Source organism: Cyanistes caeruleus, chromosome 1, assembly GCF_971803275.1.
Source record: "Cyanistes caeruleus chromosome 1, bCyaCae1.hap1.1, whole genome shotgun sequence".
NCBI classification, from domain to species: Eukaryota; Metazoa; Chordata; class Aves; order Passeriformes; family Paridae; genus Cyanistes; species Cyanistes caeruleus.
Window position 1 is genome coordinate 21,843,918 of NC_141701.1, and position 4,040 is coordinate 21,847,957.

At 39.0% G+C, this 4,040-nt stretch overlaps 1 protein-coding gene across 1 annotated transcript in view; it reads left to right on the top strand.

Moving 5' to 3' along the window:
* Positions 1–4,040, top strand: part of RGS22 (regulator of G protein signaling 22) — a 57,509-nt gene that overhangs the window by 39,851 nt on the left and 13,618 nt on the right. The window contains 2 exon segments of the mRNA XM_023920721.2: positions 355–513; positions 2,364–2,426. Of these exon segments, the coding sequence (XP_023776489.2) occupies positions 355–513; positions 2,364–2,426 (222 nt within the window).

Here is a 4,040-nt window from a genome sequence, read left to right on the forward strand (position 1 = left end):
AGTGTAAAAAATTACTTTCAGGCACAGTGACTTGTTCCAGCTTTCTATTTTAGTATGTCACTAAAGCCACAGACAGCAAGTCTGAGCTGTGGTACTCTGATATATCTTGATACTTAGGCAATTTACTTGGTCAAGCTGGGGTATTATTTGCCAGAGTCTGTATCCTATTATAGGTAGGGACAAATGTAATCTGTTCCCTTTTATGAAAAGTACATATGAGCCTTGGGTAAGCATGCATTAAGTGCCTTGCTTACAGTTAAGCTCATGCTTTGCTAAATCAAGGATGTAGAGAGATAAAGGACTTTTGGTATACACAAAAGTTATGTCATGTGTTATTGTATTTGGATTGCTTAGCTAATGCATTCAGGTGGAGGAAGGAGACAAAGCCTTCGTGATCAGCTTTCGGCAACGGTTCTGCTAGAAGTTCAGCAATGCACCCAGAAGAGATTAGAAAAACAATGGCTGCCATTGTTCCTGGCAGATGAACACCATGGGGTGGAGGGACAAGCAGAGGTAATTTTTTAACAACGGCAACACATACAGGCATTGTTTTTTGTTTGGCTCATAATTTACCACTGGGATGAGAGTTCAGAGGAAAAGAGTTCAGAGGAAAAGCAACCCACAACTTACTTCCAGTTTACACTGAAAGAGATGTTGTATCATATACAGGTTGAAATATTTATCTTGATAAGTATGAAGGCAGTTCATCTGAAGGCTTAGTTTAGTTGATAGTATTATTGTTAGATCCTAAATCTGAAGGAGCTGTTGTTAGCTCTGCTGCCAGCCAGGCTTCCAGGAGTGTGACCTAATTTGTGCTCTAGTGCTACACTCTCCCTATGCCATTTTACCTTAGCAAAGGCAAAATAAAGTTGCAAAAATACTTGCAAAATACAGTTGCACACTGCTTTGTGTGACGGATTTTCCCAAGGGGACCAGAACACAAGCAAATGAGTGAGCTTCCCATGCTGTAATTCTTTCTCTTGCACTGTTCACATTCTCCCACCTGGAACTACAGTGCCTGTAGAATCGACTTCAGGACTTGTGAAATTCTTCTGAGTGGGGAGGTTAAGTCCTACAAGCCTTGCTCCAATTGGTTACTTCAAAAAGTTTCCAAATGCTGGGAGTGAGGAGCCTTTCACTCCTGCTGGTTCATTAGAAAGACTGAGGAACGGGCAGAGTTAACATCTGCCTTTCATGAGTGCCTCTGTGGCCGTGATCCATGTAAGGGGATCATCCTGCTAGTGACAGATGCAAAGACTTGGTGTTTTGCACTTCCACAACAGCTCTCACATGTGAATGTCATAGCAGAAGAAAACTTCATAGTTCCACCAAGCAGACACATATGCAACTGCATTAATTCATAAAACTTGTTTTCTATCATCTTTATAACATCATGAAGGTTGTCAGAAGTGTTGTCAGGAGTGCATATACACAGAATATTTTCCATGGATTCAGAGCACTAAGCAATCTGAAAAGTATAGGTTTTAATAAGAGAAACTAATTTTAATAATGATTATGTAAATTAAATTTTAAAAAATACTAACCCTCTGCCTTTTTTTAGCTGAACTCTGCCTCCTTTATCCCTCTTTAGCCCTGGCAGAAGACCAAGCAATAAGGCTAAGCTGCTTCCAGGTCTGGAAGCTAACTCATGCCTCTTTTTACACCTGCTGCACTGTGTTGGCAGGGAGATTAGCCCAAGGAGTTTAGAAAATGCTGTATTAAACTCAAATAAACAGTTTACAGGAAATACATACTTCTAATGAGCTTTAAGTCTTTTCCTAACTCCATTTATGTCTAATCACTCTTTTCTCTTTCTTATTGAAAATTCAGAGGATGAAAAGATTCTTTGAAGAAAGTATTTTAGAAGAAGTGAAACCAGATGATATTCTCCACTGGCTTAATGTTTCACAGTGACAAACAGTGTGGGCATGCTATGTAGTTCTTATTCAGAAAACCTGCCCTTTGTTTGAGGTGTAATTTAGCTACAAAGATCAAGTCTGTATTTCTGATACAGCTGTACAAAGGAACTACAAACATTTCATACTAAAAAAAATCAAACCTAAAATTTTTTCGTCACATAAGTGGTCCTTCAGAATATTATGGGTAAACTCCACCACCAGTGGAGTGCACAGTTTGACTGCTATTGCCTCTAGTCTTCTCTAATTCTCCAGTCTTAATGAGCAGGTGCTCATTTACAGCTGAAGAAGGGATGGCATTCTGTGTGGGTCCACAATAAGTTTCAGACATAAAATCCATAAGAAGACATATGAACTATTCTACCACTGTGTTCTTAATCATTGAAAGGCTGACCAGAAAACAAGAATATTAAAAAAATAAATTAATAATCTTTTGTTATACTATAGGTAAGGGACATAGCTGAAGATCTTTCACACAAAGACCAGCAAAAGAAAACCATGATGCGGAAGGCAAGTGAAATTTACTATGTCTCTTGTGTCTGCAGTTTCACAGTCTTTTTCATTTGGACCTTGCACACTCTTCACAATTTCCTTGTTGACAGTATGAGGCCCCAACGTAATGCTGTTAAAAGCAATCATGACTGTACTGGTTACAGCGGACTGATTACTCACACTTCTCCTAAATTTAGCTCCCTGCTGGATGTTCATGGCAAATTTCTCTCTCTTCTGGAGAGGTCATATGTGAAAAAAAAGTTCTCTTGTCCTGGGCTTTAGAGCACTATTAACACTCCTCAAATGAATATTGTACCTTTAATTCACATTTATCTGTATTTTGCATGCAGTGGACTTATTTGGATAAGCTGTTCATTCCAGCATCTGGTAGTTTATTTATTATTGCAAGTGGATTACGTGCAGACACAAAAGGGAATGTGAAGTATGCAGCAGAGTGGGCAGGTTTAATCATATCTCACAGTATCTGTTTCATTTAGAATTGTATTTTAATCTCACAGCACTGAGATAATATCAAATTTAAACTTTTTAAACCTTTGTAATAATACATTTCATCAGATGTTTGCCAGTTTTTTCCGTCTTGAAGAGCAGTGAACTTTTTGTGATTGCCAGCATACAAGTTGTGTACATTTGTTCAGTTGAACTTTTATTGTCTGTTGAAATCAATCTAGAGACCCGGTCACCAATTATCCATGCAAACCATCAGCACAAAAGGGATTCAAAGTGCATGTGGGTTCTGTTAACTGAGTTTTCCCTTTGTCTGTTTGTCAGGAAGATGGTTATTCTCCATGTTCTGATTCAAGGTTGTTGACTCATAAAATAAGCAGTCTTTATATAGTGGTATAGGGATGGAAGTAATGTTTTGTTCTTCCCTTCATAAATATGCCCTAGAAATACATTTCCTCAAAAGTTCCCTAAATTCTGGTCACAGGGAATAGAATATGTTTGGAGAATTGGAGAAGGGCTGACAAGATTCAACTGTACTGCTAAAATTGAGCTGACTTGATTCTAACCAAAGGACACCCTGGACAACCACCACTCTCCTTGCCAGGGTAGGCTCTGTGACAGGACTCTGAGCATAACCCCTGTTTTTAAGATAAGCTCTAGAAACCCTTTCAGCTTAGGATCAGGTTAGATTCCCAGGACAGTTGGCAACAACAAAAATGTTTCTGACCAATGCTTATCATTGAACAGCACTCTACCCCTCCAGGACTTCAAGAACCTTTTTGAACCACTTTCAGAAGATGGTTTTCATTCATCCATCTGATAACAAAAGGGGGTTGTTTGGCTTGCTCCTCAGCAACAGCATGAGAACTGTTTGTTCAGGAAGGCAGGCCAGCATGAACTTCAGTTCAAACAAACTGTCCCTCATAAGCCATCTTTCTTTCTCCACCCTTTCCTGGCTGCCTACTGTTCTGTGCTTGGCAGCATGAGGATTTCCAAAATGTCTCAATGATTTTAAATTCTATTTTACTATTGGTAGCTATATTTCACGGAGAGAAAACTCTCTGGCTTCTGTTGGTGATCATAGCAACACATATCAAACTTCATTTTGTTGGTGAGATCCCTGTCAGAAGAATTTTACAGCTTTAAGCTATGTGCTTTGTGTGTTCC